General features: G+C 44.9%; 9 protein-coding genes across 9 annotated transcripts; 6 read left to right on the top strand and 3 right to left on the bottom strand.

Annotated features, from left to right (window-relative positions):
• The first annotated feature begins 28 nt into the window (after nt 1-28).
• Nucleotides 29-1,755, top strand: K444DRAFT_608031 (uncharacterized protein). The gene has a single exon (XM_024879292.1). The coding sequence runs from the start codon at nt 181-183 to the stop codon at nt 1,612-1,614; it is 1,434 nt and encodes a 477-aa protein (XP_024742353.1). The 5' UTR covers nt 29-180; the 3' UTR covers nt 1,615-1,755.
• Nucleotides 1,747-2,626, top strand: K444DRAFT_180588 (uncharacterized protein). Its single transcript, XM_024870811.1, has one exon. The coding sequence runs from the start codon at nt 1,845-1,847 to the stop codon at nt 2,430-2,432; it is 588 nt and encodes a 195-aa protein (XP_024742352.1). The 5' UTR covers nt 1,747-1,844; the 3' UTR covers nt 2,433-2,626.
• On the bottom strand, nt 2,585-4,171 carry K444DRAFT_180629 (peroxisomal d3,d2-enoyl-CoA isomeras-like protein). Its single transcript, XM_024870812.1, has 5 exons — nt 3,766-4,171; nt 3,562-3,712; nt 3,416-3,493; nt 2,838-3,356; nt 2,585-2,769 (listed from the first exon to the last, which is right to left on the bottom strand). The coding sequence occupies exons 1-5, from the start codon at nt 3,823-3,825 to the stop codon at nt 2,738-2,740; spliced, it is 840 nt and encodes a 279-aa protein (XP_024742351.1). The 5' UTR covers nt 3,826-4,171; the 3' UTR covers nt 2,585-2,737.
• Nucleotides 4,115-5,312, top strand: K444DRAFT_608027 (uncharacterized protein). The gene is made up of 3 exons (XM_024879291.1): nt 4,115-4,270; nt 4,320-4,392; nt 4,465-5,312. Exons 1-3 carry the CDS (start codon nt 4,169-4,171, stop codon nt 5,214-5,216), a joined length of 927 nt encoding a protein of 308 aa, XP_024742350.1. The 5' UTR covers nt 4,115-4,168; the 3' UTR covers nt 5,217-5,312.
• A 1,598-nt stretch (nt 5,313-6,910) lies between these two features.
• Nucleotides 6,911-7,460, top strand: K444DRAFT_640349 (uncharacterized protein; the record flags this gene model as incomplete). The annotated part of the gene is made up of 3 exons (XM_024884487.1): nt 6,911-7,040; nt 7,133-7,182; nt 7,287-7,460. The coding sequence occupies 3 exons, from the start codon at nt 6,911-6,913 to the stop codon at nt 7,458-7,460; spliced, it is 354 nt and encodes a 117-aa protein (XP_024742349.1).
• A 610-nt stretch (nt 7,461-8,070) lies between these two features.
• On the top strand, nt 8,071-8,978 carry K444DRAFT_625024 (uncharacterized protein; the record flags this gene model as incomplete). Its single annotated transcript, XM_024882469.1, has 3 exons — nt 8,071-8,094; nt 8,199-8,573; nt 8,643-8,978. 3 exons carry the CDS (start codon nt 8,071-8,073, stop codon nt 8,976-8,978), a joined length of 735 nt encoding a protein of 244 aa, XP_024742348.1.
• Nucleotides 8,979-9,264: 286 nt separating this feature from the next.
• K444DRAFT_519045 (uncharacterized protein) lies at nt 9,265-9,807 on the bottom strand (the record flags this gene model as incomplete). Its single annotated transcript, XM_024873921.1, has 1 exon — nt 9,265-9,807. The coding sequence occupies one exon, from the start codon at nt 9,805-9,807 to the stop codon at nt 9,265-9,267; it is 543 nt and encodes a 180-aa protein (XP_024742347.1).
• Nucleotides 9,808-12,451: 2,644 nt separating this feature from the next.
• Nucleotides 12,452-15,033, top strand: K444DRAFT_581591 (uncharacterized protein). The gene is made up of 6 exons (XM_024877752.1): nt 12,452-12,891; nt 13,134-13,532; nt 13,583-14,011; nt 14,057-14,213; nt 14,266-14,497; nt 14,552-15,033. Exons 1-6 carry the CDS (start codon nt 12,880-12,882, stop codon nt 14,562-14,564), a joined length of 1,242 nt encoding a protein of 413 aa, XP_024742346.1. The 5' UTR covers nt 12,452-12,879; the 3' UTR covers nt 14,565-15,033.
• K444DRAFT_625021 (uncharacterized protein) lies at nt 15,007-15,828 on the bottom strand (the record flags this gene model as incomplete). Its single annotated transcript, XM_024882468.1, has 1 exon — nt 15,007-15,828. One exon carries the CDS (start codon nt 15,826-15,828, stop codon nt 15,007-15,009), a length of 822 nt encoding a protein of 273 aa, XP_024742345.1.
• Nucleotides 15,829-18,592: the final 2,764 nt, after the last annotated feature.

Here is an 18,592-nt window from a genome sequence, read left to right as displayed (position 1 = left end):
GGCGGCCTCCTTGACGACATGTAGCCAAATTTTTCTCAACGGCTTTGTTTTCTGCTTTGCAATGCCTTACAAGTTCAAACATGGAGAGGATTCGTATCAACTCGATAGTTGCTCTCAGTTGAGCAGACCTTGAGAATTCTTATATCGGCAAGTCCGCCAGAAAGCTGTACAAGTCATCCGATGCCTCTACCAACTGTACAGACGAGGGTGGACGGCCCGATGATGCCTGTCTCTCGACAGTCAACGAGGAGGAGGCATTCATCCAATTCTTTGGAAGGACAAAGGGGCAGCTTGCAGACCACGAAAGAGACTCTTCATGGTGACCTTAGCGTCCGGGATCGAATCCATCACTTCACACTGGCATGGTTCACATGTACAATGTCAACAGGAGGAATTGCTCTGCTTCTTTCCCAAACACCTCACCGATTTCATGGACTCCAAGCTATCGGTGACATTGTGCTCATCCTCGACATTGTCCTTTTCCTCCTCTTTTGTTCCTTGTTGGCCGCTCGCTTCACACTGTTCCCGCAGACCATGAGAAGCTGCCTCACACACCCAACGGAATCACTATTCATTCCCACTTTCTGGATCTCAATCGTCAATATTTTCTCAAATATCCAACAATACGGTGTCCCTCACACCGGCTACTGGCTCGTCGTCACGCTTCGAGTTCTATTTTGGCTCTATGCAGCCCTCACTCTCTGCATAGCAACCGGCCAATACTACTTCCTCTTCACCGGCAAGCCTCTCACAGTACAAAACATGACACCTCAATGGATCCTTCCCATCTTCCCCATCATGCTCTGCGGCACCCTGGCGTCTCTAATCTCGCCCTCCCAACCATCATCCCAAGCTCTGCCCATCCTCATAGCAGGGATCTCATTTCAGGGTCTGGGAATGCTCATAGCAGTATTTATGTACGGCCCCTACATCTCCCGATTGATGACATCTGGCCTCCCCAACCCGAACACACGCCCCGGAATGTTCATTGCTGTTGGGCCGCCCTCTTTCACCGGCCTCGCCCTGCTGGGAATCTCGAACGACTTGGGGAGAATATACCCCTCCTACACCAGCATATCAGGAGTCTCCGATCCAGCTATTATTCCAGACGTGTTCCGCATCCTTGCCGTCGCGGTGGCTGTCTTCCTCTGGGCTACAGCTTTCTGGTTTTTCTCTATCAGTCTGGTTAGTACGCTTGCCGGAGCACTGGGGATGCAAGGCATGAGTTTTCATCTTGTGTGGTGGTCTTTTGGTAAGCTATATTCTCATCCCATTCTGTTGTTTTCTGCTATTACCTCTGAGAGCTCAGATCCCGGGAGCTCTATAGGAGCCTGCCTACATATTAGTGTTGGGAGCTCGGCTCCTCAGCTTCTGAACTCTCCCTTGAGATTCAGGAAAGCCTATACTAATTCGATAGTTTTTCCTAACGTTGGTTTCACAATTGTCACGATTGAATTGGGATCAGCACTCATGAGTGAGGGTGTTTTATGGCTGGGGAGTGTGATGACTGTGTTGCTTGTAGTGATTTGGCTTTTTGTTGGGGGTATGCATATAAGAGCGGTGTTGAAGGGGGATATTTTGTGGCCTGGGAAGGATGAGGATCACGACCAGTGAGGTGAGAAGGGTGAGAGGTGGCTGGACAAGGCTGGGTCGTTGACCATCAGCTGCAGGCTGCAGCAGGACTTGACAACGCGTGCATATGTGTAACCTCACTTCAGAGTCACATGGCAACGCGTACTAAAGTGTGACGCGTCTCATTTTCTGCATTTCCTCCGCAACGCGTCTGTACCAAAAAGTGATCAATCCTTCTGCATAGTATTATCCCAGGTTTTAACCACGAGAACATGGAGCCAGAGTCGCCATTTCGCCTCCTCTTCCGCACATGGTCCAGTTCATCAGCCGGCACAAATTCGCGACGAGGCTTTCTATCCGGCGATCAAAATCGGAGAGAAATTGGTCTCTTTGAGATTGCCAAAATCTTCGAGAACCACAACAACTTGCACAACAGGATCCCTACATGCTTCATCTCAACCACAGAGGACTCAATACGTGCCTTGAAATACGCCATCGATCTGGCAGTCCAAGGGGCTAGCGGTATTCATATTTCCGTCGTCCGAAGCAACGAATACCCCTGCGGTAAAGAAGTTGCAGCCGAAGTTTCAAGCGTTCTTTTTAGTATCAACGAATCCCTTTTCAAAACCGAATTCCTCTTCCTCTTCGAAATTGCACCCGCCGATATCCTCCACGTCGTATCGTTTGAAACTCTGGTAAGAAACGGGCTGCTGAACAAACTCAAAGTCCTTGAGCCCACGACCTGGGTGGACGAGTACGAAGATGATACTCTGCACCAGTTGCCTCGACTTTCGGCAATACGCCAGCAGACCCACGAAAACAATGAGGATGCTTGGCGGAACGCAAACGAGAAGACTTGACCAGAGCGTTCGGGCCGGTATGTAGCTGCTATAGCGAAGTGCTTTGGTGCCGGTGCTCCACACTGCGCCATTGCGTCACTCATATGGGAGCATGGGACACATCTCACGCCGGCGAATTATGAGTACGACGGGTTGGACCTGCGTGTAAGGAATGCTATACAGAAATCTCTGGACAAGGACGCTCGTCCGTGCTGGTTGATGAGTGGTGCGGCGGATTGGCCAACATGTAGATCTGAGGATGAAGAATGCAAGGAGGGATTTGATGATAGCAAAACTTTACTCTCTAAGGTCAAATATCATTTCGTCTAGATTTTCGAAGCTCGGCTCATAGATTTCGCTATACAATTGTCAGCAGTCGCTCTATAATCACAACAAAGGCAAAGTCATGCTATGAAGATAACTCACCTTCCAACTCCCTCTTCTTAATTTCAAACCTTCTATACGGAGCCCCATCAACGAATCTCTCTGCCAGAGCATCCATGCTATTCCACACAGCAACCAACCTCCCATCCCTCAACGGCGCATTCTGCAACCTCTTCATCTCCATCATACTCTTCCCATCATTGACGCTTAACTGCTCCTCCAAATACTCTCTAACCTGTTTCTGAAAATCCTCACCCTTCGACTCAAAGACTCGGTTCACCATTCCATATTGCTCGAGCTCTTGAGCACTTAACTTCTTCCCAAACATCAAGAACTCATTCGTCCGATGCACACCCATGGATTGCGAAAAGTTGATCGCAGATCCGTTTTCAGGCACGAGTCCGAGGGCGGAAAATGGCACTTGCAGATATGCGGAAGAGGAGGCTAGAACTATGTCGGAAACACCTGTAAACCAGGCTGCGCCTCCCCCAACCCCCGGACCGTTAAGAGCAAGGACGAAGATTTTCGTGTGGTCGATTATGGAGCGGAGCATTTCGATTGCTAACATGGGGCGTCAGCGAAGAATTTAGAATGCAAGACGAAAGGGAGGAAATACATACCAGGCGCAGACATCGCCAAATAGGCAATCTTCTTTTCTGCTTTCGAGGCATAGTTCTCAGAGGTTTCGAGTCCGGATCCTGGGGTTTCACGTGATCAGCTCTCCCTCCGCCCTGTTGAGAACCCAGATAAGAGGCTGAAGACGAACCTCTCACATCAGCACCAGCAGAGAAGAATCTCCCTTCTCCGGTTAGGACGGTGAAGACTGTATCGGGGTGCTCGTTCAGTTCTCGTATTGCAGAGATGGTTTCTTGCATCAGTTTGCCGCCGAATGCGTTGAGGCTTTTGGGGCGGTTCAACTAGAGACTTTATGAGTGATGGAGCACGGAATGGGACTGTGAAGGCAAGTAACCTTGATCACCCCGATTTGGCCGGTGATTTCTAGGATTATGTCTTGGTATTTAGAAGGCATGTTGACTGTTGACTAGTCACTGAAATCTCTTGGAGCAAGGCGGGGAAGCGGATTCAATGAAGCTGGAAAATGATCCAATTCTTTACAAAGGAGGCTTCAGAGAAGAGACCAACTTCAAACAATTAAGAATTCGAAGCTGAAATAAACTTTGTTTTGTGCATTTATTCATGGGAAACGTGTAGGTGCAGTAAAACCTCTAACCTCTTTCGTCTCGGCCGAACCCCTGCGGGGAAACTTCTGCATGAGCCGAGGGATGACAGGAACATCACCAAAATGCCCGATTATCGTATGCCAGAGCTATCTGGAGCTGTAATGGGTCTTCAAGAGCCTCCATGGCGTCCAAATGGCACCGACAATCAAGAAACCACCCATAGGTCCCGAACCTACACGTCTCCGTCAAATCGCGCTAGTCGCTCATGATTTGGAGAATGCCAGGCATGTTTTGGTAGAACTTCTCCTCTGTCTGTATTAGCAATGGAAGCTGAGAGGGATAGACAAAGATACTCGGCACAGAAGTAATCTACGAAGATCCCCTCGTCGCACAATGGGGGCTTCATAACTTCCTGGGTACCGCTCCTTCCCCGCCTCACCTCATCCCCACCTCAAACACACTCATTAGCTAAATATTGCTGTCTGAAGTCCCTCTAGGCGGCGACGTCCTCGAAGTCGTCTCCCCGCTCTCCTCCTCCCCATCCACCTCAACCCCCGCATCCCGCCACCTCTCAAAGCGAGGCGAGGGAGGCTACATGATAATAATGCAGTCCGCCTCCGCCATTGCCCGCCGCGAATACCTAAAGTCACACAATCTCGCAAAAGTTATATTCGAGCATAGAACAGAAGAGGGCGTGTGTATACAATACCATCCCAAGGGTATCAAGGGCGGCGTAATACCTGAGCTTGATTCGCACTTTTCCGAGGAAGGAGGTGGAAGGGTGTCAGATGGGATGAAAGAGAGATTTGCGCCTTGGCACGCTTGTGGCCCGCTCAGTGGGTTTGAGAAATATGGGGCGGCTATGAAGCGACATTCTCAACTGCACCTTATGGCTGTCACTCTTCGGCTTGCGCCAGAGGATACCGATGTTGAGGGTGCTGTGAGGCAGTGGGAGAGCTTGTTTGGGGTGGGCAGGCTAGAGGGGGAGGGGAGCAGAGAAGTGGCCTTTACAAATGCAATAATGGAGTTTTGCGAGGGGAGAGATGGTGAAGAGGAAGGGTTGAGAGATGTGGTTATTGGTGTTGAGGGAAACGAGAAGTTCCAGGGGATTTTGAAGAGAGCGAGAGAAGAGGGGTTGGAGGTTGAGGAGGATCTTGGAGTGGCTGGGGATTTTCAAATGTTGGGAGTGAGGTGGGTGATTATTTTGATGGACGAAGGCATAGTGAAGAGTCGGTTATAGGATGAATATGAGCTTGATCAAGTCTCCGAGGTCTGGTAGATTCGTACGCTTTTAGAACATTGAGATCTTCAGAATCAAGGGTTCCACTTCGCCCCATTGAGCTCTTCTCTCCCAGCCAAAGCAGTATCAGCTGACACAATATAGCATTGTCCTTCTCTCATTCTCACCTCTCTTCGTCTCCCGACTCCATCATTACCCAGTCTCTCTACAAACCCAAACCTACCCAGTCCAAATAGGGGGTCCCGAAGGCACATAATCCATCGGGTTCTTCACCGGAGAATTAATATTATACTTAATCCCCGGATCAGTATTCTTGTACGCGCCAGGGAAAGACACAAGAGGGCCCGGCGTTCCTGCTCCGCTGCCCGTAACCATAATGGAAGATTGCCAGGTTTGTCTGGAAGCCTGTCATTGAACCCGCGGCGATGGTTGTCGTCCCCTTTGCGAAGTTCTTGCCGCCGTTTTTATTGCATCTGATGTCTGTAGAGGAAACGCCCAAGAGGGGCCGTTGCCAGTGTATCCTGTCCATTGCCGGACATCTTCCCATTCTTTAGTACCGATGATATTAGGGAACGTGTAGTGTGGTTCTTGAGCTGAGGCTCCTTGGGCGACTACCGCCAATGTAAGAACACAAGTGAGGATCTTCATAATGGATACATAGAGGAAGACGAAAGACAGCTGAGAACAAGAGGGGGAGACCAAAGGGAAATAAAATCCTCGCGATGCTTCTTATACAACCCTTCACGTGCCGGGCAACCGAAGCCATCTATATCACGATGGCACCACGCAGCCACTTGACTGCACGATTCTATATCACATTTCAGCGCTGCATGCCTCATCTGTCGCTCTCGTCACATCTCCGCAAGTTTCCACGAACGAAAAGTCCCCAAGCCAGACCTAAAAACTGAGGCCCACCCCTCATCCAATCCCCACGTGCCAAAAAATGTTCCACTCCAGATTCATTAGCAGGCAATCTATCTAGCTGACTAGATGATCTCAAATCAAGAGTCAAAACAAGCTGTTCGCAGTGTACGTGATCTGGCTAAACAAGGGAGCACGAGGGACATCCAGATTTGGCCAGATTGCGGAACCCGGGTAGCCACATCTTTGAAAGTAACAGAAACTACAGCTGAAACGTAGGGAATATTCTGTTTCGAGGAGCGGGTAGGAATATATTTGGAACGTGGTTCGAAGGTTGTACAAGAAGGTTGTTTTTTGTTTTGTGCAGTTGAGGCCGAAGTGTGTTTGGATAGGGGGTGAGACCAAAGAAATGAAAGAAAACACTTGGGGACCAGCCCTATATGACTCTACTATACATTATGCGAGAATAATATGAAACGGAGTAGCAACAGAGTAGCACGGTATCCTAATCTTCAAGAGAGGCTCAGACAATGTCCTCTGGGCTGTTAGAAAAAGTAAAATAGGCCAGCTGTCTTTTCATCTAAAATCATCGTTGTTTGTCGTTGTTGCTCGGAAATAGTGTTCGAAGTCTCGGAGGAAAATATTTTGCCGGTCGTTGCCGAGTTTCGCTCCCGCCAAATTCCCCACGCCTAGCATGCCGTTCAATCCTCCACAAAGCTCTTTTCTCTGAAGCCTCGGAGGCGTTTTCTGTAGGTGTCATAACATTCTCCAGTATTTTGTGCTTTTCATCTTTCGCTTCAGTCTCATACTTCTCGTTCCAAACTCGGCCAAGGATGGCTCCAAAGGGACCTTACAAATTGTGTACAGTCAACACAGTTCCGGAACGAGCCAAGCGGGTGGTTGGTCGGCTCATTGAAGATGTAAAGGACACCTATACCATCACTCATGTTGAGAATGCTGAAAGTGCGTCCTGTCTCTTGTTGCAAGCATGGTGCTTGCCGTCCACTGGACGTGAGGTCTCAGGTTGGTGAAGCTGATTCTCAAATCATGAGTAGGGCTAGAGGATGTAAAGTCGATGTGTGAAAGGAACCATCCAGATATTTTGGTCTCTCACCCTTGAATTCCGCCTCATATACCACCAAGTGCGGGTTATGATCTGCTGCACCAGTGAGTTCGTTAAAATTAACTTGCTGACTATATTCTTCAAAGTTTGCTGCATCAATGTGGACCCAGGAAGAGAGTGATGAGATCCAAAGAATAGCGAGGGAAACGGTGCCTGGCATCAAGACGATGGCCATTCCTCAGGGCCTCCAAGTCGAGAAGGGGCCCGACGGTGTCGTTGAGTTCTTGAAAGAAAGGTGGACAAGCTTGATTGAAGTATAGCGTATATGATTATGCGGAAGGCATATTCTGTATCGGTGACCTTTAGTCTTCATGTTCGATCAAGAAGTGAGTCTGTTGTGAGTGTGAGTTATGTGGGAAGGGACCGTCTTCCAGCCCCGCCTTGAGGAAGGCAAAGTTGTCTCCTTAACCTTCCAATTGAGCCTTCGTCTTTGAAACAATAGCCTTACAGAATGCCCAATGACATCCTGTCTTCCCTGTGTCACATTGAATATCACGCGGTGGGCTTTCGGAACTCCCCTAGCCCACCAAGGCTGATGTCTCTCATTCGCCCAGACACGAACTGCTCAAACGCCAAAGCAAGGAGACGGCACAGCCCTGCCCAGTTCCACTGGAACTGTTCCATCACCAGAAATGCAACTTCCTGATTGGCCACTTTTTGCTTCAGCTGAGACCCTCTGGCGGTTTTGCTGACGCGGCGAAGTCATCCTCGGCCTGAAGATCCTCCATCGTTTATCAGTCCACGATACCCACAACTGACCTCAGATAAAAGCGTTTGTGGTGGCCTTGAATATCATCTCGTGATTACACAAGCAGTCTCACAATCTTCAATCGCATCTCATTCTTCCATATCTCAGAAGAAGCCCGCAAGATGAGTCGAGCGCGATACGAACCTGTAAGACTCTCAATCGCTGCTGCCTAATCCCTTCCTGAGCACCGTTTGCACGAAAATCGCCTTGATGGGATCGCTCAGAATTGGTCTGACGAGAAATATCACAGGTTCCCCAGCGCGAAGAAGTCATCATCCTGGATAGCATTCAAAACTCCCCCTACTACAACTACAACTCCGCCGTCCCGAACTCCGTCTCCTCAGCCTCTTCCGTGCATACACCGTCCGTAATCGCGCCTTCAGTGCCATCTTCTCCTCCTCCGTCTTTCCACACACACTCCTCACCCGGCACGCCGAGACCTATACCTAGCAACCACACAGGCCGAAGCTCGGGACCGAGTTATGCGGAGCTCTGGGGCGTTGCCCCCAGCACAGTGGGCGGAGAGACTGAGATGACGATGGGAACGAGCAATGATGCACTCGCGACAATCGCGGGCCTAAAGCAGAGAATCGAGTGGTTGGAAGAGAGCATGGGGCGATTACTGGTATCTCCCCGCATTGTCCCGTTCCTCTCTCATCTACCAAGCACTTCCTAACATCAAATCTTCAATCAGATCGAGAAGGAGCAAAATCCCGGCGGGGAGGAAACCGGGCTTGGCGGGGAGAGGAAGGCAAGAGACAACTGCTGCATGGTCTTCACAGACGCTTCGCCCGATCTCGAAAGAGCACTCACACAAGGCCGGGGCAATAATTGCTGCGTGGCGTTCCGCTCTACGAAGTCGGATGATCATCGCGAGCAGCAGAAGATCCGCCGGCTTGTCGTTTTTACCTTCCTTGCGGTGATGTTGCTGTTCTTTGGAGCGATATTCATCAGTTCGTTTCCGAACCAGAAAGGCCCCTTCAAGGCGGATGATAATACGGCTGAGACGACGGGGCTGAAACTTGATTGATTGATTAATGGGATAGATTTGGTTTGGAGGGCGTTACGTCATAGCTGTGGTTCAGCTGCGGAGTTGGGGAAATATGAGGCGTTTGGATATGATGGTTTTGAATTGGATTTTCTTTGCTAAGATCTATCTTTTGAACCGAGTTTGAGAGTATGGGGAGCTAATGTAAGATGTATGAATACAGCCAAGGTCAGTTGTGCCTAGATGTTAGCGAAGCCTTTTCGGCCCTTCAAGCTATGTGATAGCAAATAATAGCGAACTCGTTTCCAGCCAATGACTTCGTCCCCACTCACAGTTTTGACATCCCTAATGTCTTCGACTTCGGAAGTCCAGCACTCACGATCCGCTTGGTCCACTTAATCTCCTCCCAATCCGTTGTCCTGATGTTGATGATATGCAACATCCATCCCGTGGCACTCTTGCTATTCCTCTTCAATCTCCCCAAGCATCGAGTCAATCTTCCCTCATCAGCACCGAGGAACGCCTTGCATTCACTCTCCACCAAGCCCGTTGTCTTGTAATTAGCCAGAACTCCGTTGGGAAATGGTGGGCGGTCATGCCAGAGATCTGCGAACTGGAAGTGTTGTTTGGTAGTACCAGGTTCACGAGAAGAGAAGGTCACGCGAGCAAATAGCTCGACTACTGTGTCCTGCTTCAATGCCTCACATCGCGCCCCTTCTTTGAACATTTCACCGATGCGGAAGCAAACACGAAGGAAAGTCTGTGCAGATACACCGGTGACTGGAGAACGATCACGGGTCAAGGTCGGGAAGTCTGGTCGTGCGAATGGTAGGAGAGGCTTATATTCATGCCTATCGTCCAAGATCCACATAATTAAGGCCAAGTCCGTTTGCGTTGCCGATGCTGGAGTTGTGGCACTGTCCGATGGGTGAGCGCGTGCTTGCAAGCCAAGAGAAGATAGTTCGCGTCCTTCCGTTCCGTCCACGATGGTATGTTGCAGCGGCCCAGGAAGGTGGCCAGAGCTCACTTGCACTCCGCCTTCTTCATCAACGTGATCGGAGCGAAGGAAGTCCCAGTCTTCTTCTTCGCCCAGTGGAAGCGGCTCGATATCTAAGCGGCGAGCTGGAGATTCAGGTGTATTAGCAATGTCAGTGTGCACCTTTTGTAAAGATGTCATGGTGGGCCGATTTTTTGGAGGAGAGAATTGAAGAGAGCTGTCGTATACTTCTCCCGTCCCATGATCATCTCCAAAAGCATATTGCAAACTTCCGGGAGCTTGGAATTGCTCTACAATTCCAGTCGTCATAAGTTCTGGCATGTTGAACATTTCTTCATCGGCTTCATCCATTGGGAACTCGTCATCTGGCTCCGAGCTCCGAATTTGTGGTGACGGAAGCAGATGGCTTTCAGCCGCTGGCTCTGGAGTGGTCTCAATAGTCAATCCGACTGGCTTGCCAGAGGCAAATACATTCTGAGCAGGTGCAGATGTGGGTGACATTGGTTGACTTTGCAGTAATGTTCCACCTTTCTCTCTTTCGTTCACCTTCAAGTTGATTTGAGTGCCCGGGATAATAGCGTCAGCCACCACCCGGAGGTCACTGTCAACTAGGCCTTCATCGAATTCGTCTGACTCGTAATCCTTCGAGACATCCCTGGGAGTTGCTTCGGTATCGTCAGCGTCGGACCGCTCCACCTGAACTTCTGTCACTCGGCCCATCAGTTGAGGATGATTGGATGAAAGGATAACCGGATGGAGTTCATTGGAGTCTGTTCTGGCTGCTGGAAAGCTCTCTTGCGCTGCAGCCTCTTCTTCGACTTCCATCTCACCAATATCGTAGGCTTGCTCAAGTTCAATTGCATCCTCAGAGAATATATAAGCAATTGTAGACCGGTTTTGCGTCGACAGAATCTCAGCTTCGAATCTCTCAAAGACTCGCTGATCGCATTGATCGATTTCAACGGAATCTAGGATTTTGGCCTCGCTTGAGGTCGGTTCAAAGCTATTGGTAACATGCTGAGTAGGCTCAGTAAGTGAAGCCGAAATGTCTGGGAAACTTTCAGATGGAATGGGAGCAGACTGCGGTGATGTGTAATAGAGGTGGATTCTGCCACTTGCTTGAGGTTGTTGCTGAACTTGAAATTCGTCTACTTCTCGGTTGATGGGAGCTGCTTGGATGCTTGTTCGGACATTCCAAAACGCATCTGCGAAGAAGTCACCATGACTGTGGTTCAGGAGCATTTCAGTGGCTGGAAGGTGGGCCGTTTCTGCGTCCTGCACTTCAGCATCCTCGAATATATCATCGATCTTCGCTTCTGAACGGTTGAAAGGAGGGTCGCGCAACAGTGAGCCAAAACTTGGAACATGGCCATAACCACTTGAAGAATGACCAGTTTCTGGTGCTCCAAGCTGCACCTCAGGGTCCTGGACCAGTTTGGGTTCATCTACACGTTGTACTGGGAGGTTAGTTGGCGTTTCTGAACCTGCGGATGGTTTGTATCGAAAAGCAGCCAGCTTATCTAACGTTGTTTTCGCAATTTTGACGGCATCCTCAGTAGTTGTCCAGCCTCGATGGGTACTGACAGGCTTCGAGCTTGGAATATTGTCCTCAAATCCCTTCTCCTCGGCCATGGAGGGCTTTGAAATTGTGGGGTTCTTGAAAGGTTTCATCCTCTTCGCCTTGCTCTGCGACGTCGAAGATGCCGTCCGTCTCTTGGCCTTTTTGTGCGGATCAGGAGGAGTAGTCAATTGGGAGTTTGGTCCATTATCAGGCTCTGCAATGTCTTGTTGGGCATCGACCCCATTACCCCAGGGCCCCGAGATCATCTTTGACGGCACCTTTGTCGATTTGGATCGCTTTGGAGCCGCCTTTCGTCTCTTCGGAATAGGGTCACCTAAGGACTGGAGGTCCTCCTCGTCATTGAACTCCCACACAGCGCCTAACGAGACAGCACGACCTTTCTTTGCTTGAGAAGCGCCCCGCTTCGTTCTTTTAGGGAGCGCCGCTTCAAGGTGAACATCGTCGGGCAAATCGTAAACAGCATCGCTATCAAGTGCTGTTGAGATCAAGGTCTTGGAGGGACTGACGGATTGGGGTTGTGCATTTTTGTAATTGATTGGAGTAAAGGATGAGATGGAGTTACGGTCTCTGGTGTTTCCAGCTGTTAGCATTGCATACCACATTCATGTCCATCCAGGACAATAACTTGCGTTGTTGATGGTCCAAGGAATGCCGCGTCAGCCTGCCTCATCTCCCCCCGATCCCAGCCCTGATACAACACCATCTTGCTCTCTCATGCTCAGACTCGCACCCAACCGGCAACGACACCCTAACGGAATAAATTGATGTATTGGTAACCGCAGAAGACAACGGGTTGAGTGAGCTTAGAAGCATGTGATGTTTGGAAGATAGGATGCACAAGCCACGAGGCTGAAGTGTGGAGCGGCCGCTAGCTTCGGCGCTGTGGTCAAATGCCGTAAGCCCGGCACTCGTCACATAGTGATCATGCTCCCTCTCCTTCCTCTTGCTTCACCGGCATCTCGAGAGCTTCTCGTTCTCGCATTCACAGTCAAATCTGTCCGAGAACTCAAATCCGGCTCTACGAGTATCCAGGGGGGGGACCCACGTCCCGCACCAGGACCTTCAAGCTAACCACTCTCTTATCGATAGCTGGCTGAGTACCAAGCCGCAGCCTCGGGGCGTCCACGTCAACAAAATCTAGGCAGTGCTGGGTTCAAAGGTAGCCGATATAAAGTTGGATCCCATTCCACTTGGTGGACTTCCTCGATAGGATCTCTAACGACATTGCAACTGCAACCCGTACGCTCTCGGGACTTTGTCATCAAGCTTGCAGGCAAGCCGAAGTCACGGGACTCTTGTGATCAGAGATTTGAGATTTTGAGTGTTCACTTGACAGATCGGTGGTGAAACGAGTCCCAACAGATATGTTTTCCTCGGTAAGTCTTTGAGAATCAAATAGGGCCTCTCTCTCATGTATTCACTCCAACAAGTCGGCCGTTTTCGGCACTTTAATGATTGCCCAAGTGGGATGTCCTCATCTTCCTTTTGTTCACCAGGAGGTATTTCTGTTCATCGAAGAAAAGCCCCAAGTGGTAACTCTCAACTGGTGCTCAACATGGACAAAGCAGCTCTACCGATCAAGAAGTTCAAGAAGCTGATATCAGAGTCCATTCACCAGAAGAAACCCTACTCCGCCGTCACCGTTGCTGTCGAGCAACTCACGAGTGAGCGGTTTGAGGAAGATGACTTGAGTGGGATCCCGGATCTTGTGGAGGCTATCAAGCTTCAAGCCACTGGTCCCGCAGAAGCTGCCCGGGCTATTCGAAAGAAGCTCAAGTATGGCAACGTTCACCGCCAACTTCGTGCTCTCACCCTTCTCGATGGTCTGATCCAGAATGCTGGCTCTCGGTTTCAACGTACATTTGCCGACGAAATGCTTCTCGAGCGTTTGCGTGTCTGTGGTACTGCTGACCTTTCCGACCCTTTGGTGAGGGATAAGTGCAAGGTGTTGTTTAGGCAATGGGCCGTAGAATATAAAAACGTCCGCGGACTCGAGCAGATTGCCGGCCTCTACAAGGTGAGTTGTACTCTCCTTCTTGAGACTGAATTGCACTGATATCATCCTAGGAACTTCCTCGTCGGAAGCAAGTTGTCACTCAAGACAAGTCTAAAGTTCTTCGCGAAACAGAGCAGAATCCCTTCGAGGATGATGAGGAAGAAACTCCCCCTCCAGCACCAGCCCCAGTTGCATCACATTCTCGATCAACTTCTCTCGCTACAGGTCAGAGCGCATCGCCAAGAAGCTCCACCCCTTCGTTCTTCTCCACCTCAACTAAGTCTAAAAAGGACAAGAAGAAAAAGAAAGGCAAGGCTTTCAATCTGGAAGAAGAGAAGGAAGCGATGAAGAGCACCATCGCTGAAGCTTCTGTGGCATCGACCAATCTCCTGAACGCCCTCAAACTGATCAATCGTGAGAAAGAGCAGATCTCAGAGAACAAGAACGCAGTTCACCACTTCGAGTTCTGCAAACTACTGCGTCGAAAAATACTGCGCTATGTGGGTTGATAAGGGTGCTGTCAGAGCTCTCGCTAACATTGACAGATCCAACATGTTGAAGCGGAGCAATGGCTTGGAGCACTTCTTCACGCCAATGATGAGCTGGTCACGGCTCTCATGACCTTTGAGCAGCTGGATAGGTCCATTGACGCTGATAGCGACTCCGACGATGAGCTTGCCGAACAGCAGCATATCTACAAGGGTTTGTAGCAACTAGCCATTCGGCAGTGAGCAATGTTGACGGTGAATACTAGTCATGTCTGAGAAAGGCAAGGAACATGATACTACACAACAGCTTGCTGGTTTGCATATCGGCGGCAAGAGCCCGAGCCCAGAGGCACGGCCTCCACCTCCCCCCAGACCGGTCGTTCAACCACTAGAGGAGGATGAGGATGAAGATGACTTTGAAGAAGAAGACGAGAATGATCCGTTCGCTGACCGCAATGCCGTGACTACCCCGAAAGTTGAGAGATCTGAGCCTGTCTGGTAGGTTGTATTCTTTGTTTTCAGACGACGATGCTAATCAGGGCGACAATTCAGGAGGATTGTTTGAGTTTCCTTTCGATCCATGAGCTACGGAGTACGGTGTGTGAAGCGCGGATTTGGAAGCACAAATGGCTTTAGTGGATTTAGATGAGACCGCAAAAGGCATGAGAATGACTGCGAGCGAAATGAATCATGTCTCTTCCTTATCAGCATCATCTCGTGCCATGCAAGCAGCCTCAACGGACGACTCCAGCGAGTCTATTTTGAACAGTGTATTCATTGTTCCAAATTTGCTATTCACGATAAATGTTTACAGATTGGTTAGCGGACGCGATTGAGTAATCTTTCAAATTCAATCTGGTTATTTATATTAGCGGTGCTGTTCCGTGTCAGCACACAAGACATTCGTCACCTAGGCTTAGAGTATTATTTTTGGTTCGTAAGAATGATCAAATTGTAATCTATCAAAATATGGCATCCGTACCCGTATTAGCTTTAATAAGTGGGGTTTAGTCGGCACTATAGAAATCTTCCTCCTCCTCTTCTATGCGCAGTGGACGGTTACCTTCTCCCATTTCGTCCCCCTCGGCATCTGAAATTGTATTCTCATCTGCAGGGGGCCATATCGGGTCATTTCGATGGAATGTAAAACCTGATGCAAAAGTTGAACCCCCGGTTTGTGCCTTTGCAACTCTTTCACGCTTCGGCCACATTTGGTCATCCGGATCGAATTTGAAAGCTGATCCCTCAGGTTGCGCCAGTGATGAAGCCAGGGATTTCTCCCATAAGAGCCTCATTTCATGCTGCCTTTGAAATTCTTCCTCGGTGATTGTACTTTGAGACTGCCATTCTTCATATTCCCATCTCCAGACGGTTGGTCTACTTGGAGGTTCAGTCCCCATCACATCATTCAAGCTACTACTATAGAAGTCTGCTTGCTCGTTGAGATGAATGTACCGAAAGAGATCGATCATGGTAAAGCTGCTCTCAACAGGAATAAGTTCAAGTTGTTTTTCCATATAGGCATCTTTGGGATATCCCTCTTTCTGCCATTTCTCCTCTTCCACCTTGCGAAACAGACGGTTGAGGGAGTCTCGGTCAGCAGTATCGACGAAATTGATAATACCAACAAGAGCTTTAATCCACTGTACAATACGTTCCGGTTCTAGTGTGCCTTCATGTTGTCGGAATTCAATGGTTCGGGGATGCAAATTGTTGAAGGGATTACCCTGCTTCTCGAGGAAAAGGGGAAGATTCAAGGCATTATACCGCATTCCCTTGTCATTTAGGGGCCAGCGCACAGCAATCAATAGCTCCACCACACCTTGCATTATCGTTGACAGTTGTCCATGTTCGTTCCACCACTCCTTAACGAATGTTGAATGCCTGCGTAAGGAATTACAGAACTGATCGTTGTGCTGTCGGTGGGTCGGGTGAAGAGTAGTATAGTTATTACGGATATAGTATTTAGGGCTTGGAAAGTAAAATAAAAGGTTTCTTATAAAAATAATTTAAAGCTAAGGAAGGGAAAACTAGAATATAAGAGGCTATAAAGAAGTATATATATCCTATAATATACTAGTTCCGAAGGGGCTTAGCCTTCTAAATATCTCTAATATATTTCAAGTATATTTTCCTAATAAAGTAACTATATTATATATATCTAGGAGATATCTAGTATTTAGCTAAATATTTAAATATCTAATAAATTATAATATTACTTTTTTTTCGGAATAAGTTTATTCTCGAGCTTTATAAAAGCTATTAATTTATCTAATTTCATATTATTCTTTTTCCTAAAATAAACTAGTATTTCGAATATAAATATTATATATAAAAGACAGGTATCTTTAATATATAATTTAGAAGAATTTATTATTATTTCTATATAATTTTAGGCAAGTATTATTTTTTATATAATCTAGCTAATATTATAGGTTTTATAGAAGTTCTAATATATTAATATTATTATTATAGAAGCTTTATAAAACCAGGAAGCTATTACTTAATACTAAAGCTAGATATTATACTAAATTCTTATTCTAATTAATTTACTAGATTCTATACTTTAATTTATTTTTTATTAGCTTAATTATAATAACTCGTTTAATACTATACTTTTATTTATTATTTTCTAGTACTAATAAAAGTAGTTCCGGATTTACTTAATTTAATAGAGAATTCTAAGAGTTCTTTTATAGCTTCTTTATATAGAAAACTAGATATATCTTTATAGTTTCCGGTAATTTTAGAAGAAATAAATAGCTATATTATTCTAGAATCTCAAATAGATTCTTTATTTAATTCCCTAGCTTCTGGTTCAAATAATTAGATTTCTAGTACTTTATAATAACTTATATTTTATTTCTAACTTTGAAATTAATTAGATAATAGTATTTATTAGTTTATATTATATATTATTCTTATATTTATTCTATATAATCTTAGGCAAGTTACTATAATTCATATAATTAATTTATTAATATTTTAGCTTTATTTCTATTTAGCTTTTTTTTATATAAATAAGTTAGCTTTAATAGAAAAGTTCTAATCTAGAGAAATATAAGATTTATAGCTCTTTTTAGTTATAAATAGAAACTAGCTAATAGTTTTATATTAAAGAAAGGCTTATTAATAATTAATTATAATAACCTATTTATTCTAATTATTCTAATAATAGTTAATATATAGATATAATTTCTAATTAAAATACTAATTAATAATTTCCGTTTATTCGTTTATTTAAAGATAATTAGCTATTAAAAGCTTAAGCTTAATACTAATTCTCGTATAAAATTCGCTCTAAAAATCAAATATAAATTAGAATCTTTAATCTAATATAATTATTTCTGAAATACTAATTTAATATATTATATAAAATAAAAATAGAAATATTAGCTATTTAGTTATAATTATATCTTATATAAGAATTATAATTAAATACTTAAATAAATAATTCACGAATATAATAATTATATTATAGCCCGATTTGCTTTCTAAATAGCTTTTAAAATCTATAGTAATATATTACTAGAAATAATTAGAAACTAGAAGAAAATAAAGCAAACTAGGCTTCTTATTTCTGGATATATATAATCTTTTATAAGTATAGTAATTACTATAGTATTAATTAATATTCTTATTTATAGATAGCTAGTAATATTATTTCTTTAGTAGCTAATAAAGCTTTATATATTTAGGATATCTAAAAAGAAGTTTATTATATATTTTATAGATTAGAATAATTTATAAAAATAGTTCGAGAATTATTTTATTTTTTATAATATAGAGTTTTCTATAATATAAAAGAAGGCTATTTTATAATATTTAAATATTACTTTTAGTTTAGGCTATTATATATAGCTTTTCTAGATTCTATAATATATAATTATTTTATGAGATTTTATTTATAAGTTATAAGCTATTATACTTAGTAAAAGCTTTTAATAATACTTTTATAAGAATAATTATAGTAAAGTTTACTAGTAAAGCTTCTAAAAAAATATCTTTTTTTAGAAGAATTATATTTCTAATAGAAATATATTTCTCTAGAAAGTCTTTAGTATATATTTAATTTTTTAGAACCTAATTTCGAATTAAATAAATCGATTTTCTAGAATAATATATAAGCTTAAAATAATAGCAAAATAAGAGCTTAGCTTATCTAGCTTATTAAGAAAAGAGCTTTTTAATAATTATAAAATATTTTAAAATATAGTAATTAGAATAGACTTTTAAAAAAAAATTCTAAAGGCTCTTTAGCTCGGCTTTTTATTTCTCTAATACTTATACTATAATAAGTATTTTCCTATTATATATATTATAATTAAGCTTTATTAGAAATATAATTTTAGAAATATAAGTTATAGAATATTAAAGGTCTATTTCTGAATTCTATTAAAAGAATAAACTAGTAATTACTTCTTTAGATATATTTATTTCTATTATTATAAGTAAATCTAAATTATAGTATTATAGAACTAAAATATAAATTATAGCTTTTTTAAATAATTAAAAGCCTTTTAATATTATTCGAATTATTTAAAAGAAATATTCTTTTTTATAAATAAAATAAGAAATCTAGTAATTTATTTA

This window comes from Hyaloscypha bicolor, assembly GCF_002865645.1.
Source record: "Hyaloscypha bicolor E unplaced genomic scaffold K444scaffold_16, whole genome shotgun sequence".
NCBI lineage: Eukaryota > Fungi > Ascomycota > Leotiomycetes > Helotiales > Hyaloscyphaceae > Hyaloscypha > Hyaloscypha bicolor.
Note: the sequence above shows the minus strand (reverse complement) of the source record. Positions and strands in the feature narration are given on the sequence as shown.